Genomic DNA, 24,665 nt, shown 5'->3' with positions numbered 1-24,665 from the left:
TTATGATTATTATTACTAATGTCAATTCTACATGTTTAACAGTGATAATGCATCGGAGAATGTGAGCGTAAGTCTGTGATCAGCTGTTTCTCCATAAGGCCTCCTAAAATGTGAGCTTGTGAATTAAAACACATGCTCTGCCTGGTTTTAGGCTCAATCCCGTCAACAATGCTGCCGTAAGAGGGAGTGAACGGTTCCTCACAATGGGTTCTTTGACCTCAAACTGGTCTCTAGTACTTCCCCCATCCCCTGTGATGTTACTTCACGATATAACCGCCCCCTTATCACAAGTGTCTGACATTACATCACTCAATCAGTGTCATTTATTACAACACAGCAGCCTTACTATTGGCCGAGCTCGGGCATTTTCCCGCCCCCCTGCATTGTTTTATGATGATTAACTGAAAACCTAATAGTTGTTTGTAATCTTGTGTGACGCCACTAATCCCAACGGTACAAATGGTCAGAGGCCGCTCCATCGCCCCACACTGAGCGCTGTGACTCCCCAGCAGCACCTCCACCCTCAGGTAAGGACCACTCCACCCATCTGAACCCTTTCTACCTCCGACCCCTTTCTTTAACTTATTTAATTGATTGCCTTGTTAAGTGTCATAGAATATTTAGAAAAGCGCTATATAAAATAGTGTTATTGAATTGATTGGCTGTGTGAATAGTCTTTGAATTTCCAGTAGAGCGCTTTATAAATACAATGTATTTTTACTATTATTATACAAGGGATAACCAGGTGTAGTTAATTAGCAAATTAATTAGTGTTAGTTTTATTATGCAGTCATTAGTAAGTGTGTTTTTGGAAAACGTTGACTACTACTTCCATCGGGGAATTAGGTGTGCACCTAAGTGTGAGTGATATGTTTGCATAATTTAGTGGTTCAAAACACACTAGTATAGTAGAATATTTCTGTTGAGTTTAGAATATGAAGTCGAGTATAATTGTCATTTATTCCCACTGGGGATATGGCACACAATCGTGAAAGTTGTGTTGCGTAACCAACGGATAATTTCAATGATTTAGTCTCCAATCTGCTACTGTATGATGATACTGTATTTTAATTTAACCTCTCCTGAGCTACACCTACAATCCAATATAAATTAAAGGAGCGTCTTCTTGTTCTGTGTTATTAAAGGAGGCTGAAACACCAGTAATGGTTAGTCTTTAGAATGGAAAACTATTTAGTTGATAAATGGTCAAATGTTGATTATGAAAATCACACATTAAAATCACTCAACAAATCATCTGGTGAATGAGAAATGACTAAATATAGCACAGGGATCAGAAGTACGGCAGAGGATGAAGAGAGATTATTTTTGTACAATAGGGGAAGTGTTTCTCTCCATGCAAGCCTGATTTAATGTGCATCACCAAATCCCTCTTTGTTTACTCCAGAGCGTAGAAAAGCTGATTCCAAGTTCCAGAAGACATGGCTGTCGTTGTAAGTACATTCCTTCATACCCTAACGACTCACTGTGATTCGATCACGTGTTGTTGGATCAATTCAATGATAGACCCGTCAAGGTTGAAATTAAGGTTAACAGTTTCCATGTGTTTTTCCTACAATGTGCACACATCTATAACCATGTGTGGACATAGTTATCGACCATGTCTATAATGTAAACACAGTCTATAAGTCTAATGTAAACCCATTTCACCAATCTAGGCACATTTGGGTAGAGGTGGTATTTACGAGAAAGTAGGGTTGATGGTTGAACTATTGGTTAAGAAGACCAAATGCCATTAGGGTTAGCACTGAGATGTTGAGTGCTAGCTTTGAATGCTAATCTTGCCCTCAGCAGGTTTAGTTTTGGTCTTTCTGATGTCTTTACAGGCTTTATTCCATCATGTGAGAGCGATTAGGATGGTGAAACAGAGGCCTATTGATTAGAAGGCTGTGTACGGCATTTTGCCTCTCATGGATTTATTTTGGAATGTCAGAATCTAGTTTATATTTACTGTGCTTCAAGATTTAAGACGAGAACTCTGACATCTAAATCTTAAGCTTAGTATAATTAGTATCACCATCCATCACCTCAGAGCCTACTATCTATAGAACTTTGTCTTATGTTTGTAAAATATAGTCTATGCCAAGGAGTTCTCCCATGCATGAAATTATGTTCTTTATAGCATAACAAATGACATGTCTGAAACTGTGCTCTATAAGCGGTGGCATCTGGTTAAGACGGGTCATGTCTGGGTTTCAGAGCGGAACCTTCCGGATGGTGTCGGAGGAGGAGCAGGCTCTCAGGGCCAAGCTGGAGCACCTCTCTGTGAAGGACCACGGGCCGGTGTTCGGCACCTGTGCTAAGCTTCCCGACCACACCGTTCAGAAGGTGAGGCAGCCCAACACACGCATCAACCAATCAATCAATCAATCCATCAATTAAAATACTGACGAAAGCTCAAGGGGCCATTCAAGGCAGGTGGTTTCCAAACAATAAGAACTGGAGGGGAGATACATTATCCTCCATTATCATACACAATACATACAGAAACATTGGGTTAGAAAATCTGACCCGGCTAGACTGCCGTTATGGTATCAAAATTAGTTTTAAACCAAAGTGCAAGTACAGAACTATTCTATTTAGTATTTGTGACAAAACAGAGAAGACAACACATTCTTCAGCTCCCCCCTCTACCTTCACCAGCTATATCTACAGCTTGCTGTACGGTTACAACAACGTGGTAATTGCCAATACAATGTCAGCACCCATGCATCACGATGTTGAAGTTTTCCTCGTTATGGTCTGACCCCTCAAGGCCAAGGATGAGCTGAATGAGACAGAGGAGAAGCGGGTGAGCGCGGTGAAAGAGCTGCGGGGCATGATGAAGGAGAAGGCGGAGGGGGGGGACGACCTGGTCAAGGCCGTGCAGGAGGCGTTCGGGGAGAAGCCCGATGGAATGCTGGTGCGCTTCATCCGCGCCAGGAAGTACGACGTCAACCGGGCCTACGAGCTCATGAAGGGTGCGTCTCAGCTAGAAAGAAACCACATCTTCTTTCTTTTGGACATTTTTGAATGTCAGCGCCGATCTTTTGTTTCTTAAAAAGAAATGATTTTGCAACATTATCAAAAGTATCTACTTACAGTTGTAAGCATTATATATTTCCTTGAGAGTAAAATGTATTTCCTTGAAAGTATCAACTTTCGAACTGACAAATACCAGGGAAACACTGCAGTCATGGCTTCAAATGACTAATTATGTTTGTTTAGTGATTTTAATTGTCATGTTTTGTCTCCGGCTGTATTCAGTGTGTTTCTGTGTGTCTTGCTCCAGGGTATGTGCGTTTCAGGAGGGACTACCCAGAGCTGTTTGAGAACCTGACCCCAGAGGCTGTCCGCAGCACCATCGAGGCAGGATACCCAGGCATCCTGCCCAGCAGAGACAAGTACGGCCGCGTGGTGCTGCTGTTCAACATCGAGAACTGGGACTACGAGGAGATCACTTTTGATGAGGTAACGTGAAGAAGGATCCACAGTGGACCACAACATCTCCAATGGTTCCCACTCTATCCTCTAACTTGTCCTTAACCTCCGATGCCAAACCAGACCATCGCCCTCTTCCAGATGTAATAGGAGGGTTTCCATCATGTGTGGATGCGCTGAAGTTCCATAAAAGTTCAAACCTGACATCTTGGTACTTAACAAGCTACTATTAATTATGATAATGGTGAAAAAGCACCAAGATTAGCGGCTTGGAATATGCGTGAAACCCTGCTCTTACAGATTTTGTGTGTGTGTGTGTGTGTGTGCGTGTGCGTGTGCAGATCCTTCGTGCCTACTGCGTGATCCTGGAGAAGCTGTTGGAGAACGAGGAGACGCAGATCAACGGCCTCTGTATCATCGAGAACTTCAAGGGCTTCACCGTACAGCAGGCCTCCGGCATCAAGCCCACAGAGCTGAAGAAGATGGTGGACATGCTGCAGGTGAGGAGCCTCCCACGTTGGGACTCACTGTACACAGGGCTCCGTCTTAAACAAGGTTTCATGCCGGAAGAAAACATTGACGTATAACGACGAAGCAAACTGATGATTGAAGTTTTTCTTTTTTATCATTCGCCTTTCGGGAAAAAATTATGTACATTTTAAACTGTGGATATGAATTATCCTCAAAGAGAAAAATGGCATGTTTAAACACACAAGACGAAACCGCACACAATAAGACACTGAATACAATAGACCCAGCTTATCAATATCTGGGTAATGCAGGCTGGTACGGAGGTTCTTCCTAAAAGACTTCCTAGGAAAACGATCCTGATAACTAAAAATCATCCTCATTTCGTTAACTGAATCATTATCTATTAACCCGTTTGGTCCCCTCCAGGACTCTTTCCCGGCCCGTTTCAAAGCGGTCCACTTCATCCACCAGCCCTGGTACTTCACCACCACCTACAACGTGGTCAAGCCCCTGATGAAGGGCAAGCTGCTGGAGAGAGTAAGTACTGGTCATCTTTCTGCATTCCCTGGGGGACTGTATACTGAGAATAATACTAAATTACAAAACATTGCATGATGCACAACAGTTAAGTCTGTTGCAAGCCAACCCAAAAAGTAAATGTTTAATAGTAAACTGTTGATTTAATAAGAGCTTAGTCATTTGAATGAATGGTAGATAACATCATTGTTCTTTGATGCTACCCAAAAGTGTGCAATAAGCAAACTAGCTTCTAACAAAACCGTTGTATAGACAGAAAGCAAGCACTCTTTCCAAGAAGTTGCTTTTGCTAGTGACAGACAAATGATACTATTAGTAAGTAGCCAGGCCAGACAATAGCACAATGTTTTTATGTTCTTCAAATTAAGCCTCACCACTGAACAGTTGATCAATAAAAGCTCTGTAACAAGCAGTCCCCCCCACCCAGGTCTTTGTCCACGGAGATGAGCTGGACACCTACTACAAGGAGTTTGAGGAGGACATCCTCCCTTCAGATTTTGACGGGAAAGCTTCCAAATACAATGGAAAAGAAACAGCTGCCAAACTGTTTGACTAGGAATCCCTTCCTCCTTGTGTATACAAATCTGGGAGCTATTCTAGGCTCAAACCCTGAACCTCAACATCTATAGCTGTGTGGTTGCATAAAAAGATTGGGCAAGATGTTGTATCCAACGTAGTATTACTAATGGGTTAAATATGATGCTTTGACAAAAAAAGCTGATATACTATTTTACTTAGTATCTTATTTGCTATGTGCAGTTATTCAGACAATAAGTAACATATATAAATTGAATGGATCTGATATAATCTAGCCTTCCCCATCTGATACACTTCACCCACACAGCTTGTTCAGTAAACTGGCTGGCCCAAGCTTCCAAGAGAATAATAAAACAATGAATTTAAAAAAAGTTTACCGGATGCACCTGTGAACCCGGTGCACAGATTTGCACCATTATGTGAAAGAATAAACTGTATATAAATGTCACATAAATGTCTTTGTTTATTTATATACTAGTAAATTTGAATATGAGGTGTTATCTACATATGTGGTATGCACGGATAGGTTAAGTGAGCATGAATTCAAAGAAATCAACAGACGTACATACAATTAGTTTTATTAAGCAAAAGGTCCTTCAAACTGAACGGATTACCCACAGCTATATATGTGTGACACATATGTCTGAAGCACAAGTCACACAAATAGACTGAGAATATACTGGCATGTAATAATCATCTCAATAACGTAGCAATTAAGCCATTGGGGAGGTAGTACAGTGCAGATAAAGGCTTCTTATCAAAAGCCTACATTTTAAAACTATAGGCTGCCCGTCTCACACATTATACAATAGCTCTACATAAGTTTGTAGTTAGCTCATGAAAACTATACTTTTTGCATTTTGCAAGCAGGCTAGAGCAAAGGAGGTAGATAAAAATAAAAGCAATAGAGGCGTGTCTCCATTTGTGGGTGTGTAAGAATGCTTTGGAGAGGGGTAGTGTGTGCGTTTCTTTGTGTGCATGTATATACCGGTGGCGGTACGCATACAATGGAAGGCGTGTATTTAGTTCTTCAGGCCCTCGTCACCGGGTGAGGGCGTGTCTGGGCCCTGTGCCGGTGTCACTGTGCGCTGCAGAGCCTGTGTCCATCCTGGGGGGTCTGCTGTGGCTGCCGTCCCCACTGGCATAGGGTGTCGGTGTAGCTGACGATCAGCTTGTCTATCCAGGTGAGGGGCTTGGGAAACAGCACGGCCCCCTCGAAGAAGCCTAGGTGACCCCCGTGCTGAGTCAGCACAAACAGCACGTTGGCTTTTTTGTCTGCAGGCGAGAACCCGAGATGGGTGGGGGGGGGGGAGGAAAAATTGGCTTTGTGTTGTACTTCTCACCTACGTGCCACATATCTGTGGTCACATAGCTTGAACTTCAGCACTCATTGGACGCAAAAGGCCAGGTTACTTAGAAAGGCATTTCAAACTGCATTCATACAGTGTTGAAAAGGCTACAGGGGCGTTTGGCTCAAGTTAATTAGAGTTTAATTAAATGTGTTTTTTCTCACCTATGGTACACCAATGTAATTTGATTATGTGTGCTGTAATGATTTGCAGACGAGGATAAATGAGTTTGCTATATAATGGTCAAGGTGTGCACCTTAGGAAGACATGTCTTTGGATTCCTCAATGATTTGCGATCCCAGTATACTTTCCATTTCTGTCAGTCTACACTGTCACACACGGTGCTCTATCCATTTGTGTCGTTCACTGTAAGAATGAAACATTGGTGGTGATGAGAGTAATATTGTGATATTGTATGAAAATATCAGCATAATATAAAATGTATCAATGGGATTTAAATCAATTATCGCTAAGTGAACGCTGAAGTGAAATTACAACAAACAAGCAGGAAATGGAAACCACATCTTAGTTTACACCGCATTGTTCCACTGCATTCAGCTACGTGGAGTCAGTGTGTGTGTAAAGTAGGTCAGCTGAAAGAGAGATCGCTTTGTGGCATTTAAATCTCACGCGGCAGTAATGTTCTCAACATATGGTTGTGATAAAACATTTTTAAAGCCCTTTTCCACCATGAATCCAAATCGCGTCCTGAAATTGGTCGTTTAGAGCTCACTGATTTACTCACAGTGGGGTCAGCGCTGTTAAACTACACTCCCAACACACTGCACTTATAAATAATGTCACAGCACAGAGGGATCATGTGGCAATGAAAAATTCAACAAGACTGTCTAGGGAGAGGCACCCCTTGAAGAGAGCTCAGAGAAGACTGTACTGTAAGCTTGTGTTGAAGCGACAGCCTGGTAACTTCATTCATCCATTTGTGGTAAACACTTCCCGTCCTCGTACCTGGATCATTAACAAACAGGTTCAGTTTGCACTAACACTGCTGGGGTCAACAAGCTACCTGCAAATCGACTGAGGGAGTTTACCCTTACGGCTGCACTTGTCGGAATGTAGAATGTGGGACAGTGTTCCATTGTGCCAGACTGTTCATGGCATGGAACAGGGAGGCTACATTATTCGCTAGGTGCACTACTATACACTGCACTGACTGTTATACATTACATATTTTTGGCTGACAATTTTTCAATGTCAAATAGACTTTTTGACCCAAGTGTGAAAAATACAGCCAAGCTGCATTCATGCTCTGTGTGCTACAGTCCGTTGAAAACAATATGATTTGAGCTCTTTTTTGTGTCGTGCTACAAATATAAGGCACAATTCCCATTTGGGATTAATAAGGCAGGGTGGATGAGTGTGATGGACCTGCGAGTGTGCGTGGGATGGCCAGTAGTGACGGGTGAACTAAGGGGTCATCTACTGCGTTGACCAGGAGGAGAGGGACTGAGATCTGGGGTGACAAAGAGAAGACACATGATGGTCAAATGGAAAGTTAGATGGGTGGCAGGCAGAATGCTGGATTTGTAGCCATGTTTTTGAAGAAGATCATTAATAGGAGCGGCATGGGTGGTGGAAGTAAAGGCTGCAGTGTCATATATATCAGCGCCATAAGATATACCATTTTTAAAACTGCAGTCAGCAGAAACATTAGACTCAATTAACACACTATTGAATCAAAACATAGAGGGGCAAACAGAAAATTGCAGTTTGCAGCTCTAAATACACTCCCATAATTACAGGCAATTACATTTCCTCATAAAAAGTTAAAGCCATACCCCTTCAATATAATTCTATGTTCTTATGTGATGGTTATGATTACCCCTGACTTACATTGTGCAAGTACTGAACGCAGCTTTCCGTCTCATAGTACTCTTTCAACGAGTGGTAATCGTGGAATTTCCTGCAGGAAAACAAAATTGATGCCCAATTTCAAGTTCATCCGTTGGACGTTGTGGCTAAATCGTAGCTGTGAATGGCCCATTCATGAATGTTTACCTCATAATGGTGTCATCAATTTGCATTAATGAGGTAGCTGACCGCAGTCTGTTCAGATCTGCATCACCCAGTCTGCTGGACTTGGTGCCAAACAAAGTGTCCCTGTGACACAACGTAGCATGTGTTATGATAGATCTTGTAATTGTTTAATATGACGCGGCATGTCCTTCAGTTATTCCACTTTTTAAAGGGAACAGCAAAAAAGCTAACTTTAAAAAACATAGAAATGATAATGATGAATTGATCTGAATCTATGATTTATATTAGTAACAACATTATTATGCGTCTTATTTATACATTTTAATGCTGAATGGACTCACCTGTGAGTTAGGATGATCTTCTTCATCTTGCTCGCTAGCAGGAAGTTATAGAGCCTCCTGCCCTGCTCCCACTGGAGGAAGGTCTCCTGGGCCCTAACACACACAAACAAACACACGTGGCGCACACAAACACTCCCACATTGAAATCAAAGTCTAGTCTCTAGTAAGTGTATAACTGAAGCCTCAAAATGATAGCCTTCTAAAACTTGTGTTGTTTAGTATTGTAGTTAGTTAGTCCTATTCTCTGTAAACTGACCTTAGAACACTGTATCCCTGGCACACACTCACACAGCAGAGCACTCTCTCCTGGTTGGAGTGCCTCTCCCCCAGGAACTTGCACACAATGTTCCCCCCAAGGCTGAAGCCTACTACGGCCATGAGTGTCTGGGGGAACTCCCGCTTGATGTGGCTCACCATGGCTGCAAACTCCCAGGTACAACCTGTAGTGAGATAGTGACCCACTGCACTTAGAACACAGATTCACACATATTGGTTTTAGGTACACGTGCATGCTGACATGTAGAGGATATCAAAAGTGGAGCTTGTTTGAACCTCTTTATTCCTGGGGGCCATTTGTAGTAGTCGGTTAGCTTTAACCTAAAACCGGCTTACAAAACAGATGATATCAATGGTTAGGAAAAGAGTTCACCAGATCTCGGATAGGTTAAATCTGAAGATGAGCGTTCATGACAGGCCTCAAAGATCATCCTCTAACGCACCCTGGAAATGTGGTCGATAAGGGAATTCTCAAGCAAACATTGCTATTTCAGTGTCTATTGGGTTGAATCTTAGTCTCAGCCACTTCGATTAATTTGTACTACATACCTATGGAAAGAGTGGCTTTGAGAGACTAGTCGAAGCCATCTAGCTTTCGCATGACAATTTTTTTTAACTTGGTGATAAAAAAAGCAAAGGTGTATTACAGGAGTATAATAATACATTTATTATCGACAGCCCCGAATAGCCAGTGTCAAGTGATGAGGTTCCTTTATAGATTTATAAATTGTACTAAGTAATATAGTCTGTAAAACAAGGTCATAGCTTAGGTCATAGATTACAAGTAAGATAATGTTTATGTAGATATACATATGGCTCATTTTAACTAACAACTAATCTTATGTTATGGGATTATACACTGATTAAAACCTACTTGTGAATATTATATCGGCATTTCTGACCATTCTGCAAGATGCTAAGATGTCCATTATTCACACTGCCCCTTTAAGATACTATGCTCAGAAGGAAGAAAAACTGGTTAGGCTCACAGCATAAGTCGCCATGGTAACTGAACACAGTAGTCTTATCTTGGTTCCTCAAGATTACATGTCTGGATTGCCCTGAATTCATATCCGCTTAACCTGGAAATTCAGCTTCTTGAGACAGGGCCCAGTGTTTGTTTGTGTGTGTTTGTATTTGTTTGTATATATGTATATATGTATAAGTAGGTGTGTTTGTGTGTCTGCATACCTCATGTTGCAGCATGTTGCCGAACGCTGAAGAGTTTAGTGGACATAAGGATATGCAAGTTGTGAGTGAGGTAAGAGGATTACATGTGTCTGTTGATTATTTTTTCCAGAATTACATGGAAATTGATAACGATAACTTAATCCTCAGTAGGCGTGAAAGTCTAATATGTCTCCAGATCTTGGCAAATAATTATTATCACCTTTCATTTATTAATAATAATAACGATGATTATGCCCCACAATTGTTCTCCAGAATTTAATTCTTTCACACAAAAAGTCTATAACAAAGAGTCAAACCATTGCATTTCACACCTCGACATGACCAGGAGAAGTGCACCCACGGCGGAGTGTTTTACCGTAGGTGAACGTGTGCGGGGAGGTGTGTGTGGTGACAGTGGGGTGTTTCACCGTAGGGGAACGTGCACGGGGAGGTGTGTGTGGTGACGGTGGGGTGTTTTACCGTAGGTGAACGTGCGCGGGGAGGTGAGCTCTATGCCGGGCAGGGCTCCCAGATGGTTGAGGACAGCACACCTGTAGCCTTTCCTCTGGGAGTGGTCCACAAAGGTTCGAATGTATTGCTTCTCGCTATGGTTACCGATCCCAGGGCAGATAACCATGGTGATGTCATCTGTATGGGTAGCACATGCAACACGGTATATCTCCCACACACACACACACCGAAACACACGGATGCATGCCAGCATGTGCAAGGCTTCAGGGGGTCATTGTATATCAGTACAGGCTTCTGGATATCTCTTAGTTAATTGGCTTCTGTGATGCGCTGCGCATGCCTTCCCAGATACACACATACACACATACAGACACACACACACACACACACACACATGCACGTCTCCCAGACAAGCTCACACACGCCTTCCAATACCCATCCACACACACACACCTTCCAAGACAAACACACACACACCTTCCAAGATAAACAATCATACACGCGCCTTACATGACAGACACACACACATACACACACCTTCCAAGATAAAAACACACACACACACACACACACACACACACACACACACACACACCTTACAAGACAGTCATGCACACATACGCAAACACTCCTTCCAAGACACACAAATACACGCCCTCCAAGACACTGACAACCACAAAGTACATGACACACAAGACAAAGACAACCACACACATATATACATAAACACACACACTCGCTCCTGCCAAGACACAAAAACACACACACCTTCCAAGATGCAGATGAATGGTTTTCCTGTCCCATGCAACTAGACGGTCAATCCAATAGTAGTAAATAACAGTTTGTGGTTGGAGGACTATAAACACGATACATGCAATTATGATCAGGCTGGCTTCACACACTGTAAAAACCAAGATGATCAGATCTAAAGGCAACTATGCAAATGAATGGTTAAGTTGATTGGTATTAGTTGTACAGCTCTAGCTCAAATGTGTTTTTTTTATCTAGACCCCAGCCAAGCAAATAGGGAAACAGACAAAGGTCTGTTGTACACAAAACTTCCTCACACGGCTCGTTTCAAGTGAGGGTATCTTACCTTGCGTACTGTGGTCTCCAAGCGCTTCAAAAATGTCAAAGGTCATGGTGGCCCCGTCCTCCATAGGCAGGAAGGTGCGGACCCCGCACGGCTTGGGGGTGGCGACGCGGCCCATCTTACCGTACAGGACTGTCTGGATGTGGCCGCTTTTACCCCAAAGCAATGGAGGGATGTATCTGGACAAAATACACCCAAACACCAACATCAGCAGAACTCCTGTGTTAGAAGAAACTCTCAGATAGACAGATAGACAGATGGACAGGCAGGACATTCCAATACCCCAAAGGCCTATTCAATCCACTGAAATGGCCCAGGGTTCTTCTCTAAATATTGTAATTTGATGTAATTTGTTTTTTCAAAAACAGTGGCTTACATCTCTCTATAGCAAAAACAAGCAAACCTTGTTTGTTTAAGAAAGCCTTTACTTTCTTAAACAAAACTTTCAAATGAAGCCATCCCATGACTGATTCGGCATTCCCCTCATGACAACATCACTATAGTAACTGATATGATGGACTCACTCCTGGGTCAGTATTTGGCAGGACTTGAACAGGAATCTATTCAGAGGCGTGTCCTGATAGGTGACCAGGGGGGGAGCGGGGGAGCTCTTCAGGTGAAGACTCCGTACGATGACATAGAGGACGGTGGCCAGGGCGGCTAGCTTCACGCCGTCAAACACCGGCAACAGGGGCAGCTCCTCAAGGGAAGCCATGACCTCAACTCAGAGATCGCACCTGTACGTGTTGACAAACAGGAGAAAACGCTTAGATTTAAAAAAAATGAGTTGTCTGGGTGGGTCAAGGCGAACTAAGCAGAGACCGCGCCCCCCTAACTTGTTTTTCTTTTTACCTTTGAGTTTAAATGTTCTTTAAAAAAGTTGACATATATATCGTACTTTTGCTCACCTTACAACTTACAACGGCTTTGTCAACAAGCTAAAACATCCCCTCTACCAGGTTTGGTTACTATTGAGGCTGGAAAAGAAAGGAGGAAGAGAGAACAATCCAGATTGTACTTCTATTTGTTATCAGGCCTTCATTCGTAGTTATATTTACCCACACACAACAGTGTTATACATAATAGAACAGAATACACTCGGATCTACCTGAATAGTACCGATTGTAAGGAAACCTACCTTCAGAAATGTAAACTGTCGAGGCCATCTGGCCATTCCGCTGTTTTCCGTAGTCACGGATTTCCGTAAAGGGCGTATCAAACTAGAACTCCGGCATACCAAAATACTTACTTCTCATCTTATCCAAACAAGTCTCCCCGCGAGACCGGGGACTATTCGGCTACTCGGCGCGCGCTACCCCTGGTTGACATCTGCAACAAGTGACAAGTCACGCGGAGCAGCAAACCAGTATGACTTCCTGCTAGTCAAGTATGTGATGTAGTGAAGTGTAGAAGTGTGTAGGGTTGTGTAGTGAAGTGCAGAACAACTGATATGGAAGCCGCTGCTCGAAGCGAACATAACTGAACATCAACGCTCTTTGTTGCCCGCCGGGTATTGTCGAGGATGATGTTGTTGGCTTTATAAGTCTGTTTCTTTTACCGGAACAAATAGCCTATTATTGGAGCAGTTACATGTAGGCCTAAAACAAACAATTTTATTCTTTTATCTCCTAATATTTAAATTGTTTTGATACTTTAAAGGTCTACTATATTCGTCCAAACCTAACTGAATGATAGCCCTGCAGTGGCATAGCCGGGGATCTTTTGAGGACTCTTTTGACCACTGAGGGGCAATGTTCACCAACTATTTTCTTTATTTTCTAAGTCCACTATCACAAAAACACTGGAGCTATTACCATCCTCATTCAAAACATTACAATATATGACCACAGAGGTAAAAAATAACTAAACACCGGCAGCAGGCCTATATTATTTCAAAGGCAACCAATAGCAGCTACATGATATAGTATAGGCCTAAAGGAAGAATAACTTATGTTATAATGGAAGAAACTAGTTGAAACTTCCTAATCCACTAAAATGCTCAAGTTTATATTATTTGAGGATTAGTCAAAGCAATACAATTGCCACTACTTAGAGCTGTATAAATGTAATGATGTAAGTCTTACATCATTACAATTACACAGTCCTCTTACATTGTCAGGGGACTGAAGGTCACTGATGAACCCCCTCTTTTTCACACAGTGGGATTATAATCCATACAGCAGGGATTAACATCAAACCCACTCCATCTCATTAGAGCACAATCTATCATTACTATCTGGTCATTAACCACGTCCTGTCACAGTGGTTGGTCATGAGTAAGGGCTTTATTTCAGCGGACTTGGTGGGAAATCAGTCACCTGATTGTCTTTTTCCAGACCCAAGGTAACCACGTGACCTTCCTCTGATCTGCTCCTTCTGGGAACGTTTGTACATCTCAAACATTAAAAAAAAAAACACAGCATGCATCAAAGCATGTTCTGAGCAACACAATCCGTCTCTTGATTTATATGGGTTGCATACACTATCATAAAAAAAAGTGTGACTCGGGTGGTTCTCTCTCTCACACACCTGTGGCAGACATGATGTGTGAAGACAACCTTCACTCTCACCCTAGAGAACGGATCTCCTCCGTGTGTTCCTCGGTCAAGGGAGCTCCTCGACCGATGGGGATAAGGTGTGAGTGGGTGTGTAACAGTGTTTACACCTGTCCTCTTCAAACTAAGCTTGTCAGTCTTGCTCATATTTTACATTAATACTTAGATATTTAAAATATTTGTATTATGTATTATCTACATTTGTTTATAATTCATGTTATTTACAATGTATAAAGGTGTATTCTCCTGTAAATCATTTCACATTGCATCATAACAAAGGCATTTGAGAACCCAAGCCTGCCATCAAAGTGGTGAAAGCTCTGTGCTCCTTCCTTATGGTGGTTACCTAGCATGAGGTCAGCCCTGATGACTTCAGACACGCTTGTTACTAGGTTACAGAAAAGCTTTTTTCAGGCTCTCATATAAAACTGTGAATTTCACATCAGGGAATTTTGCAGCAGCCTCCTTACTAAAAAAAGACTTCCCTTTGACTTATTTATTTCATCTCTGATTAAAGTTATATGGATTCCTCAAAGCTTTTCCCAATGATTATAGCAAGCCCAATGACGGTTTGACAAGGAAAATGATGACTGCTTCCCTTGTGCTGGCATAGATGTGATATGTGTGATATTGAAATACTAATGGATTTTATTTCTAACTCTTAGCTTTGGAAATGCTAAATTATGAAAATGTGATGCTGCCCACTCATTTTGGTCACAGCATTGGTGGATTCTGGCTGAAGAAACGCCCACACTTCAACCATTCAGCACAATAAACTGCTGACCCTGATCTGCATTTCTGAAGAGGATTTCATGCATGGCATCACTATGGGCATTTTCTCAGACTGCCTCAATAGTGGGCCTGTGGGCTAGACTAAGATATGTTACTGGGGGGAAAGGATTAAGAGCCTTTGCTTACCTGTGTTTCTTGTTAATCTAACATGGTAATTGACGCACAAAAACACAGTATACAAATAAAATACCTGTCTGGATTACTCGTTAAATGATTCAATTTACAAAAAACAGCCAAACTATCATAGCCAACCACCTTTTAGTTAAATCTTATAAAACAAATTGTGTATCCTTTTCTTGGATATCGCTACTAGGCTATATGATGGTTTTCAAGTGACTAACACCTTGGAATCCACCAAAGCCTTTTGCTGTGTCGCTATTATTATATCCCTTTGAAGTCACACCCTGAGAGGGGAGGGGTTACAATTATATAGGGCGATGTGATTGGTTCACCACTGTGGTGCACGTGCTGCTGTTGCTTGCCATATTCCCAGTGTAGGCTCGAACACTTAAAGCTGCAACGGCATCGCACAGAGAGCAGTAACTGTCCCACGTCTTTGGCTGTACAAAAATACTTTTTATTAAGGTCTTCAGGGCAGCAACAATGAAGCCACTATCGTGTTTTTCACTTTATTTGCCACTTTTCGCAGTTTGTTTGGTTTTCGGTGCCATTTCCACTGCGAACGGTAAGTTGCTTCTTTGTTTACATTTTGTTGTTCCAAACCACGTTGTTCAATGGGATCGGTGCTCATTGCTTCTTGGTTAACTTCGGTACTGTAATGCAATTCCCTTTTTGCAAGGACTAAACTATTGCTCCGAATGAATAGCAAGCAGAGACATTTGCTGACCTAAAAGTAAAAAGGCCAAATCTCTTAAGGAGTCAAAAAGAAAATAGTATCCTACTGATTTAGATCTTTAGTTTGTTTTTCTCTCTCGAGGTACCCAGACATGCGTAATATAGGCTAATGTGTCATACGCCGTGTTTATGGCAGCCCTGTATTCCCTCGGGTAATCTAGAGCAAAGTGCTCTTACAACTATCACTAAGGCACACGGTCCATTATTCTTAACTGTTGTGGCTCTTGCCAAAGGCAATTGACTGTGTTTGCATCCGCGCGCTGCACGCAGTCCATCTAGGGCAGCGGACAATGGTGCCCCGCTAGACACTCCGAGTGCTGCTTTCAGACAACCCAGAAGGCGGGCTACGACGGTAACTTATTTGTCTGTATGAACAGTTCAGGTTATTTTCCTACCTTAAATACTCAGAAGACCTTTTTACAAATCGTTGAAAGCATTTAAAATACTGATATGACCTGTAAAAGTGGTAGGCCTTTTGTCTTTAACACCTTTATAGACAAAATACTAATAATACCAAGAACATTTGTACAAAATGATATTTGAATTAAGTTTCCATACAAATGTTGATTACAGCGAGAATTCATATCCAACGTAGAATTCTAGTCTATATGTTCTTAATAAAGGGCATATGATGACAAACCAACTAATGTACGGTCCGGATAAACATGTAAGTACTGTTATGTCTGGGACTGGTAGTACCAGGCGTCAAAGGCGTGTAGCTCACCGTTAGTTGAATCACATTTCGGAAATGGAGTTAAATTGCCAGCAACTTCATTTCACTAACAAGAAGTCATAATCTGTCCATGTAATCAGAGCGAGAAGGATGCAGCACTATGAGGCAGTGAATTAAACTAGCGCTATACAAGATGCATTCCCAAATTGTGTGTGAACAAACACACAATCCTGTATGTTACGCCCTCTTTAGGTTAATGTATTTCGATTTCATCCATGTGTTTTTGTCAGTTACCCTAAAAAAATAAGCTGGCTGCACCATCTGTCAGCGATGGTCCCTGAGTCATGGAGCAGTCCTGCCAATTCCAGCCCACAGAGGAAAATACACGTTGATTTTCTTAAACAGATTTGACCAGCTTTGAGTTCCAATGACGTGGTGTAGAGATTTTGGTTGTGACATGGCCTATCCTTGTGTTCTTGCACACACATACACACACCATGCCAAGTCTGAAGATGATGGACTACCTACAGCCCTGGGTCATCTTTATGACGGTCCACAGTTTATTTTTAGGCTTTGGTTTTGTTGTTTATTCTTTGTGGCAGATGGTGGCTCTAAAGTTGTACTAGCAGATTACTGAATCCTGGCTTCACACTTCTAAGGTGATCGAAGAATAAGAAGGTGGGGGGGAGAGGGAGAAGGAGAGGGATGGATAAAGAGAGAGAGCGAGGGAAAGAGAGGGAGAGAGAGAGATGTTCAGGCAGTTGGATGGCATACACTCACACATGTGACTGCTGACATAACCATATAGCTTCTGCACATGTTGAGGCACACACAGGGATAATTTTGCCCTTACATACATATATAGCTCTTCACAAGGAGGTGGTTGCACTTTTCTTGTTTCATATAATTTATTATTTGCCAAATATTTACCTAATAAGAGATTATTTCAGAGCCTATACTAAACTATATCAAGCTCCTTTTTTTTTTTTACTATAACCTTCTTACCATTTTACCACTTTATAATGAACTATTTAAAGGAAAACAGGAAAGGGTACATATCCACAGATATTGTCCACAGAGTGTACTCCCCGCACTGTCAAGGCCAAAAAGATGTGTCATCAAACCCTGATTCTTAATCTCCTTGAAATAATTTTGTTGTACATTCTACTGATTAAGGCCAAGCTGCCAACTTATCTCGAGACAAGGTTTGCCAAGTGTCCCGATAGCCCCTCCCTCCCCTTCCGCCCATGTCCTGAGGCAGCTCTGTAGCCTAGTCAGCATGGTTGTAGTTTATGATCTTCATGTAAACAGTGGCCCCTGAAGGATAGCTACCAGGGAGTTGCGTAGCCTTGTCTTTCCACCTTGGCTCAGGGCACCAGCCTGCTGGCTGATCTTCTTGGATGGATTCGGAAGCACCTGCTAACTGTCAGTCTTGGAACAGATGGTGAACCCAAACGCAGAGCTGAGACACACAGAAGCATGTATAAAAGAAGTATACTAATATTCAAAATAAATACAGTGTAGACCAAAGGCAGAAACCACAGTAACTGGCCAGGGGCAGCAAGGGAACCTAAATATTGAGGACCAACCTCAATATATTCTATATATAATTCAAGTTGAGAAATATAGATTTTTTTAAACATTTTTTTAATAAGGTTTCAGTTTTGATAACATTTGAGTTATTTTATGCACAACAATAAATTGCCTGCCTATATTATCTTGGCTAGAATGTGAAGTTTAAATGACATAAGAGATATAAATGCTGTGGTTACTTTGTTCATTGAAATGTTACAATGCAGTGTGTACATTACAGAGTAGTGTTGACTTCCTATTTTCACAATGCCAGTTCCGGTACAACATACTTCAAGTACAATGGTAAAAAAAAAATATTGGGATGCCCGGGCCAGACTTTGGATTGCAAAAACCGAGTCATTAGGTGGCTGCTGCGGTGTATTTTCTGACTGGTATTTGGACCTCATTCTTGGGCCTGGGATTCATGGGAAAAGGCATGGGTTCATGACTCATAATGACATACACCAGCACAATGGCCTGTGGTACTGGTGAGCCCATATCAACATGACTCCAGTACAGTTGCACTCAATCAGGGGCAGAGACACATGTTACAGCACTGCTTATGTCACACAACTGATTCTACTACATTCAATTAATTTTTTTGTCTATCGTACATAGATTATGCACACAAACACATAGTGCTTTAAGCCACCACTAACCCAACGCTCTCTAAAGGGCAAGCAAGAAAAACACCCCCAAATCTAGAGGGAGGAAACCTTGAGAAAAGGGAGTCCTTTTGCCGATGGTAAGGAGCACAGTAGGTGCTGAACGAGCAGATTTATAATGGTTGATGTAATCAAAGAAGACAGAACACAGCAGAAACTAGTTAAATTGTAATATTACTGTGTTAAAAACAGTGAAAAAAATAATAATAGTCTTAAATGCTAGGCAACTGATGTTAGCTTATTGTGCCCTTCCAATTGTCCAATTTAGTACATAAGTCGGCGTAGCAATACATATTGATTTTAGGTTTATCCATTTAAGAAAAATAGACAATCTCTAGATTGCAGGTGCACATCAAGCATCAAAAACTTGTTGGTCTTGTTGTATTTCATTTATTGTAAGATGGATTTAGTTTGAAGCCTACATGTTGGGACACTTAATTAATACTCCAAAAAAAAGAGGCAAAGGCATGCAAGGACTCGTCTGACTGTGTCACCTGTTTTTGAACAAGTTATCAGTTATTATGGGTGATTAAGCGTTACACAATAACAGAAAGTCAGAACAGCCGCCAAAGGTTCCCTGAAACGAACCCATCCACATATCTAAAACATGGTTTGTCACATGTGACTAGATGGTCATGGGTAGACTCACATTGTGGTACAGCACAGGAATCTGTTTGCACGATTCTGCCTTAAAAGCATCCTCACTTAATTTTATTAAATGGGTCATGTTATTTTGTTCTAGTTTAAACAGACAAACAGATTATGACATGTCGTTTTTCCCAAAAGGCTTTTATTCGACCACTGTCTTGCAGTGTTCCCTCCGCACTAATGTTTCCGAAAGCAATTCTGGTCCACAGCCCAACTCCTCTTCAACCACCACAGAGTATACAGTTAGGATACACTTGCTGCTGTTCCACAGATTATTCTCTTGATACATAAAAGTACTTTTGAGTAAGTACAGAGAATGGTTGGCCTTTGGGAATTTAATTTAGTTGGTTCAACTACCACTGAGTCTATTCAACCACCGTGGGATGTATAACGTGTTTGTGAGTTGGAGTTCAACTATTTTACAGGCAGTTAATTTGTTCTCTGAGCAGGACAGATGGATATATGGCCACTAAAAGGATAGGTAGACATGCTGGCTGGGACCATGACTTTGCTCGATCACAGAGCCACAGATTTCCGATGCACGCACATGTACGCACATGTATATTGATATTCAAAAGTTTCTTGCCCAAGCGAGCAGTAAGCACCAGTATGGTGTACAAACTGGAGGTGGCCTTGTGGGTAAACTAGATAAGGAAGTGTGGCATTTTGAACTTACCAAAATACCCTGTTATCCTATTAGTATTACCACTGACTCTTCAACACATTACTTATCTGCGCTACAAATCCACTTTTACTGTATGGTTGAGGTCGGTTGATACTAGAGGAGCCAACACCAGCCACCACCAACAACCTATTCTATTTTGAAGGCCAACATTATAATTCATAAGGTGCCAATTTCATACTTGGGAAGCCAACCCTGTACTGCATGTACAATCAGTCAATTCATAAGGGATGGAAAATGGCCAAATTCCTCAACTTCTGGCAAAACCTGTTGTGCATGTTGCAATTGTTGTATTTACTAGAACCCAAGTTTTTATCATTGAAGTACTAGGATTAATATGCTAGTGTATACTACAATTCGATTTTTAGAGAGGCAAGGCTATCTTGGGTGAAACCCCTTTCTGTTGATTAAACTTCTCATTCCTGGTGTTTTATTACTCTTTTCAGTCCCTTTCGAAATATCACTTTTATTATCATATGTTTTCCTTGTGTAACTAAATATAATATTTTGGTGCAAGGGCTGTCTCTCTCCAAGGCAAATGTTATATTGCCTGTACCTGCACATATCAGCCACCGTTTCCCTTTGACCCTGATGGCTTAGAGACTGCCAGACTGGGCATCGGAGAGGTGTTGCTGGAAAGTCCCAGTGTCTGTTTTGTGTGAAATGGCTCATTGTTGCTTAGTCAGCTGTTGTACAGATTATGCACTTCCAACCGCAGACAGTGCTGTCCACCTCTTATTGACTGTAAACAGTGTGGGACCTGTAGCCACAAATGTTTATTGAAATGAAACTTGCATTCTGAGCTCTTCTTAATATTACTGAAAAGTTGATCTGAAACCAAATACGTGCCAGACTTTATTTCCAGTTTCCACATAATCAGTTAGGAGATCCCCGGTCTCCAGCTGCTCTCTTCCTTAACTACTGAAAATAATATATAATCTTTCCCCTTTTCAGGATCACCATGATACAAACGCCTGGCTGGGTGATCTTTGACTGTAAAATCAGATGCCCCAACCTCATTAGCCAGGGTCCCAATTCTTTGTGGTTTTTGAATTCAGCTTATTAGAACACATAAGCTTTGCATTATTTGACGCAGCACAAATAAACCAATGCATTGACACTGTAAAAAAATTGGCAAAGATTGCACTGGTTTTAGAACAAAGGTACATGAATTCTGCCTCGGTTCAGTGACCAAACCGGGTCAAAAGGACAATGTTAAACAAATTTAAATGTTGTTGCAACCTCCTATTAGCATTCATTCTTTTTATTCTGAATAAATACCATATTTTTTAAATAGCGGAAAGAGTCCATAATGGTTATTATTGGATGACCATTATATCATGTTGTTCATATTGTCTGGTTTAGCAGTAATAAGAGGGAAACAAGTGTTGAGTCTGTGTGTGCGAGACTGTGACACAGAACGTGAGATAGCATGGTGAGTGTTCAGATGTTGTGTTTTTGGTAAGAAAGGGCTATTGTTCAGAAACCATGAGGAGGAACAGGGTTCTCTAGCAGAGGCAGCGATCGGGTGTTTCACTGGTTCATCCAGCACAGCACAGTCACCACATCAATATTTCAGAGGATGTGTTACGGGATGTGATGCGCGGTGGTGATTGACACCCATTTGTAGCACTTCATGGTTCACACGACGGACGCAAGCAGTGCAGCACCCGTTTTGCTGCACTGCTTGTTTTTAGTTTTTCCTTAATAGGAAGATGGCTCGTGTGAAATCTCCATGCCCCGTTTGAAGACACTGTTACAAAGGCAGATGCTGTTTGAGATGCCCTAGTTAGAGAGATGGCGGACACAAACGCACGGTTTGTTGATTGTCCCTTGTTCTTCTGTTTACCGGCTAGGCAGAGCTTCTCCAATCTAGAGGGGCATTAGTTGATGACTGAAACAGAGATCAACCACTCAACAATGACTTTGAGGGACTGAGCCCACACATGCAATTTTTTGAATGATATACTGTATATAGATATAGACGTGGAGATATTTATGTATATCCATATGATTTTTAGATTGGGGAAGTATTCATACCTGATCTCACCTGATGTCCCCAGGTGACTACTGCGTGGTGAACAAGTGCAGTAACGGAGGAATCTGTGTGACGGGTTCAGACGAGCCCTTCATCTGTATCTGCCCCGATGGGTTCACCGGAGACACCTGCAACGACACAGAGACCGGTAAGACCATGGACATCGAAACTCCAATGTAAAACTATGTCTGCTTTGAGGTTCTATGATTTGTACCTACAATGTTGTCAGGCTCTATGATTTAAAGATGATCAAGTGTCTACTCCTCAAGTATAAATATGGTTGGACCGTATATATTTATTGCAATGATTTAGGAGATAGACATTCATCCAGCGCCTCTCTCCATCTCCAACCGCAGGGCCGTGCAACCCCAACCCATGCACAAACGATGGCGTCTGCGTTGCGACAGGCCGCACGCGGCGAGGGGACGTGTTCAGCGAGTACGTCTGCAAGTGCCAGCTGGGCTTCGAAGGCGTGCACTGCCAGAACAGTAAGCCCCTCTTGATCCCCGCTTCCACGCTTGTTCGCGTCAGGGCCGTTTACACATGATGAGCTCTCAATGTGCCAATTGCCAATGTGTTCCTATGGAGCGTTGAAGCCCGACCTGGTGTTGAACGCTGCACCGGGTGTAGGGGACAGCTCAGATTTTTCCACCTTGAGGCTTCAAGCAAAGTTCAAACAGTTGCATCGGTGGATGGTTGACGCTGAGCCTTGAGGAGCGTCTAATCAGCTTCCAGCTTAGGATGATGTTTATGAGTTAAAAGCGCTGAACTCTCGTCTTTTCGCTGGCACTCGGCCGTCCTGCGCTTTCTGAAAGCTCATCATGTGTTGACTGCTTTAGCAGAACCCGTCAGCAGATCTATTGTAATTTGTTTTTTTCGTGGTCTTTTTCCCCCTCTTCCTGTTTATACATTAATCCTCCAGGCTACACAAAATGTTTCCATGTTTCCAGCTTTGAAATATGCATAACATTTTATACTATTTTTAGTTATTCCATTAGTTTCTCTTCCAATGTGCCTTTTGGGTGAAATATACCTCATGATGGACTGAGGTCAAGAGCTAGGGGAGAGGTAGTGAGGCCAGATTCAAATTCTCTTCTCGCACAATGAATTCTACTTCACACCACCTCCTAAATATGGAGGAACCAACCACACAATGAGAAACCCTGACAGGAGAGGACTACTACTGAAAGTCCCTCTACTTGATGTTGACACCTTGGCAGTAGCTTCAGCTGTCTGCCAAATGTAGTTGTTATGTTAGCAAGGGGAGACAGCTCAGGCCGCATATTCTGCTTGATATTAGCAGCCCTGTTAACAGCTGCCTTCTTTTCGAAGGACTGTGTCTCTGCTCATGTCCAGTTGAGAGTAAGTGCTGTTGAGTCTGAAAGAGGAAAATGCTCGGGAGCATGTGTTCAACGTGTTCGTCCAAAATGCCTTCAAGCCCCGTACACACTGAGGGCTGACAGATGGCCGCAGCTATGGAAGGGGAAGGCGGTGAAAAGAGTTGCCAAATGAACACAAAGGCCCTGATTGAACAGGCCTGGTGGCAGTGGCGGGGTAGGGGGGCTTTTTAGAAATGTATGATTTGTGTTTTATGTGTGTGTGCTTTTTCTTACCCTAGGAGTCAAAGGAGCAGACCTGAATGTGAAAAAAGGTAACTTGTAACATTAGAACAATAGAGAGACAAGGGGCACTGGAGACGCTGTGTGTGTGTGTTCAGCCTGGACTCTTATCCCTTTCTTGGATCCAGGTGCTCACTCTTCTCTAGTCTGCATGCGGGGGCAGAGGAATGTGCAACAAACATACTCACAGACGCAGACACACACTAATCTGCGCAGGGCAGCATGACGCCCCCATACCCTCGGTCGAGGCCGAAGTTTGGTTCTAACGGGAGATAGTGTTAACAACCTGAATCCTTTCCCATTAACCCCTCGACTCCTGAAACACTCCTCAAACGGGCTGCAAGGCCATTCCTACAACCTCCATTGGTGAGAAATGTACTCTTTGTTAGCATCATACTGTCCTTGAATTGAATTGGGCGATCCACAGCCCATGTTAACGCTGCTTAAGCTCCCCTGATTCTCTGTGTTGCGAGGCGAGCACTGCCTTTCAGAGACCCTCAGAGACCCTTCGTACACCTTAGCTCATAATATCCTATACATGCGTATACAGACCCTGTGTATAAAGATCCCACCTATAGAGACGCATGCCAACGCTGCCAGAAAGAGGACCAGTCCTTTGAGCTGTTCTATGCGTCTATTTGTCTGGCACTGAGCCCTATAAATGCTGGCACTAGAGAGAGGTTCATCTTCTCATTTACTAATGCCTGTGTTAGGACAGCTCTGTAATGTGTGTGTGTGTGTGTGTGTGTGTGTGTGTGTGTGTGTGTGTGTGTGTGTGTGTGTGTGTGTGTGTGTGTGTGTGTGTGTGTGTGTGTGTGTGTGTGTGTGTGTGTGTGTGTGTGGGTTGATAGTCCAATAAGGAGAGTAAGTATTTCCGGATGGATGGGT

At 42.4% G+C, this 24,665-nt stretch overlaps 3 protein-coding genes across 12 annotated transcripts in view; 2 read left to right on the top strand and 1 right to left on the bottom strand.

Annotated features, from left to right (window-relative positions):
• Positions 1–2,148: 2,148 nt before the first annotated feature.
• rlbp1b (retinaldehyde binding protein 1b) lies at positions 2,149–5,239 on the top strand (the record flags this gene model as incomplete). The annotated part of the gene is made up of 6 exons (XM_079743956.1): positions 2,149–2,346; positions 2,774–2,978; positions 3,290–3,468; positions 3,780–3,938; positions 4,336–4,446; positions 4,874–5,239. The coding sequence occupies 6 exons, from the start codon at positions 2,149–2,151 to the stop codon at positions 5,000–5,002; spliced, it is 981 nt and encodes a 326-aa protein (XP_079600082.1). The 3' UTR covers positions 5,003–5,239.
• Positions 5,240–5,545: 306 nt separating this feature from the next.
• LOC307080997 (monoacylglycerol lipase ABHD2-like) lies at positions 5,546–16,622 on the bottom strand. Of its 5 annotated transcripts, none has more exons than XM_079744001.1 (12): positions 16,605–16,622; positions 12,817–13,007; positions 12,587–12,655; positions 12,203–12,415; positions 11,682–11,857; positions 10,595–10,762; positions 8,925–9,108; positions 8,669–8,761; positions 8,349–8,450; positions 8,184–8,253; positions 7,719–7,803; positions 5,546–6,258 (listed from the first exon to the last, which is right to left on the bottom strand). In XM_079744001.1, exons 4-12 carry the CDS (start codon positions 12,391–12,393, stop codon positions 6,062–6,064), a joined length of 1,266 nt encoding a protein of 421 aa, XP_079600127.1. In that variant the 5' UTR covers positions 12,394–12,415; positions 12,587–12,655; positions 12,817–13,007; positions 16,605–16,622; the 3' UTR covers positions 5,546–6,061. The 5 variants fall into 5 exon arrangements, 3 of the variants coding, with proteins under 3 accessions (XP_079600127.1, XP_079600126.1, XP_079600128.1); XR_013812113.1 differs by lacking the exon at positions 16,605–16,622 and adding an exon at positions 6,589–6,698 and having other exon boundaries at positions 6,119–6,258; positions 12,817–13,041; XM_079744000.1 differs by lacking the exon at positions 16,605–16,622 and having other exon boundaries at positions 12,817–13,040.
• LOC307080996 (lactadherin-like) overlaps positions 15,533–24,665 on the top strand; it is a 21,523-nt gene continuing 12,390 nt past the window's right edge. For 3 of the 6 annotated variants that reach the window (XM_079743996.1, XM_079743995.1, XM_079743994.1), the window contains exons 1-4: positions 15,533–15,710; positions 22,184–22,306; positions 22,515–22,646; positions 23,777–23,809. In XM_079743996.1, coding sequence (XP_079600122.1) covers positions 15,629–15,710; positions 22,184–22,306; positions 22,515–22,646; positions 23,777–23,809 — 370 coding nt within the window. In that variant the 5' untranslated portion in view covers positions 15,533–15,628. The remainder of the gene's footprint in view (positions 15,711–22,183; positions 22,307–22,514; positions 22,647–23,776; positions 23,810–24,665) is intronic. The other 3 variants (XM_079743999.1, XM_079743998.1, XM_079743997.1) reach the window with 1 other exon arrangement.

The sequence above is a fragment of the Pollachius pollachius genome (assembly GCF_949987615.1).
Source record: "Pollachius pollachius genome assembly, chromosome: 9".
Lineage (NCBI taxonomy): Eukaryota > Metazoa > Chordata > Actinopteri > Gadiformes > Gadidae > Pollachius > Pollachius pollachius.
The sequence above is the reverse complement of the archived record's forward strand: the minus strand, read 5'-3'. Positions and strand labels throughout refer to the sequence as shown.